General features: G+C 54.7%; 1 protein-coding gene across 1 annotated transcript; it reads right to left on the bottom strand.

Moving 5' to 3' along the window:
- Nucleotides 1-1,518: 1,518 nt before the first annotated feature.
- GUITHDRAFT_150361 (hypothetical protein) lies at nt 1,519-2,292 on the bottom strand. Its single transcript, XM_005840194.1, has one exon. It carries the CDS (start codon nt 2,169-2,171, stop codon nt 1,929-1,931), a length of 243 nt encoding a protein of 80 aa, XP_005840251.1. The 5' UTR covers nt 2,172-2,292; the 3' UTR covers nt 1,519-1,928.
- Nucleotides 2,293-2,726: the final 434 nt, after the last annotated feature.

Here is a 2,726-nt window from a genome sequence, read left to right as displayed (position 1 = left end):
AGCAGGAGGAGGAGAAGGATGAGGAGGATCAGGAGGAGCAGGAGGAGGTGGTGGTGGAGGACGAGGAGGACGAGGACGAGGACGAGGACGAGGACGAGGACGAGGACGAGGAGGACGAGGACGAGGACGAGGAGAAGGGTTTAGGATGAGGATGAGGATGAGCAGGAGGAGGAGGAGGAGCAGGAGCAGGAGGAGGAGGAGGAGGATGATGATGATACGATGGGTGGATGAGGAGGGAGAGGAGGAGAGGAGGAGAAGGATGGCTGATCAAGGCAACGGAGTTGCCGGAGTGCATCTGGGAAGGGATCCTGGCGCCGTCCCCGCTCCCACCCCTACCCTCCTGTGATGACCACTTAGAATATTTTGATACCTTCACCCCCTACTTCTACCTGAATGGACCCACCTTTTGTAGGGATATTCAGGGATCATTGTTATACCCCCGAAACACTACCCCCTGCCTCATGCTCACTACCCCCATTTTCATGACCACCCTGCCACCATTTTAGATCGGGCAACCCGTACCCCAAGAGGTACCCCACCCCACCAATTTTCAACAACAAGGATAATGACCCCAATTCATCACCCTAGAAGTACCCACCTATCATCAGAGAAAGATATATGACCCGACCACCCCCAACTGCTTCACTCCCATACCCACCCCACCCGTGCATGGCCTAGCAAACATCGGCGTGCAATGGCCTAGCAAACATCGGAGCATCGGTCCTGGGGCTACCATGCCGAAACAGTAGGAAGGAGGAGGAGGGGGGAGGGGAGGCGAGGGGAGGCGAGGGGAGGGGAGGGGAGGGGAGGGGAGGGGAGGGGAGGGGAGGGGAGGGGAGGGGAGGGGAGGCGATGAGACGAGAGGCGAGGAGACGAGACGAGACGAGACGAGACGAGACGAGACGAGACGAGACGAGACGAGACGAGACGAGACGAGACGAGACGAGACGAGACGAGATATGGTATGGTGGTAATGACAATCATGGGGGCAGTGAGAATGATGCAGGGAGTAGTGTCTCAACAAATCTGAAGCAATGTAAGACAAGTCTATATTAGAAGGGACAAAAAGATGGTATCATCTGATCTGATATGATACGACATGGTAAGGTATGGTAAGGTATGGTATGGTATGGTATGGTATGGTATGGTATGGTATGGTAAGATATGATATGATCGAAACGAGATGAAACGACAACGGAGGCGAGAGGAGTCGAGGGGAAGGGAGGGAGGGAGGGCGGAGGAGGGAGGGAAGGGAGGGGAGGAGGGGGGGGATGGAGACAAGCTAAATGGATAGCATGTGGGATGAGCGAGGCAAGGTGGAAGGGTTCGAAATGAGACCCCACGAGACGAAATGAAAATTCTCAGACAGAATGTGACAAAAGACTGGAACAGGACAGGACAGAGAAGGGCAGGACTGCTCGCAAGAGAGTGACCTCCACGGTAGTTTGTTTTGCTCTAGACTGCAAGTTCAGATCCCAGCAGTTCCCTACCAAGATCCCCTTCACTCGATGCTTCATATGACAATTTTTGTCTTTTATCATCTCAAATAAATCAAATCAGCCCTTTCCCTTGCAGTTGTTCCATTGCAACCAACGAATCCACGATGACTTGTACTTCAACTTTGCCTCATTTGAACTCATCACATGTACTTGCTACACACAAAAGGCACTCCTCCATGCCCGCCGCATGCCTCGCTGCTTTCACGTCGTGAGCATGCTGACAAAAGATGCCATGTGCCGAGTTTCACGCGCGCGAAATCTCATCCTCTGTCCTAAGGAAGATATGAGGCAAGCGTGTCTCCTTGATGTGGGTCTGCTGTCTTGCTTTGGATACACACGCAATCAGTCTATTGATACACACTTCTAGACGCCCGTCTAGATACAAAGTACACTCCTGCTAAAGTACACTAGAACTCAGATGCCTGCAAATCATCCACCACCCCGCTCCATCCGGTCTCCGATCGCTTTGTCCGAGATATCCCACTCCGCCTGACCGGCGTGCTGCTGCGAGGACTTCTTGCGGGCTTGGAGGATGTTTGCCAGTACAAAACTCGACTGCGTCGGGTCGATGCTGCTATCTGCATGTCGGGCGGTAGTCCACTGGACGTTGCGAACGCGGATTGAGCGCTGGGTTGCCAGCGACAGGGCGAGGTCATGGGACGGGAGCTGCATTGAGGCGGAGGTCACGATCGCAAGGGAGCAAGGGAGCCGGGAGCCGGGAGGCAAGCTGAGAGGTGGACGGGAAGGAGGACAGACTGGGAGGAGGCGGTGGGCGGCTGTGTGGGGAGGGAGCAGGCGAGGGAGTGCGAGCTAGTAGGATAAAGAGGAGGGGCAATAGGCTGAATCGATGCGTTATTTGCTGATCCAACCGGTGCGTTTTCTCCGTTTAGTCACAGCTCGCCACCCCGTATCGTTTCTGGGAAGGGTGGTTTAGGAGGGGAAAGGAGGGGTGGTCAGCATTCTGACCGGCTAAAAACCGTCACGGGGGGTGACGTATTATTGTTGTATCTTTTCTTGCCGTGCAGAATTGGAACCTTACTCCTTCACACTAATTCAGGGGTAATGGAGCATCGCTGCCCCCGAGGACCTCTCCATATCAGTCGGGGGCCTCTGGACAATCGAATCGGCGCGATAGAAGGCCAAACGGTTGTCAGCGTCACGGTCCTGTCTCTCTGGCCGTTACGTGACAGTGATGACTCAGCCTGAGCTGAGCCTCTGGCTTTCCGA

This window comes from Guillardia theta (assembly GCF_000315625.1).
Source record: "Guillardia theta CCMP2712 unplaced genomic scaffold GUITHscaffold_6, whole genome shotgun sequence".
NCBI classification, from domain to species: domain Eukaryota; class Cryptophyceae; order Pyrenomonadales; family Geminigeraceae; genus Guillardia; species Guillardia theta.
This window is presented reverse-complemented; position numbering and strand designations above follow the sequence as displayed.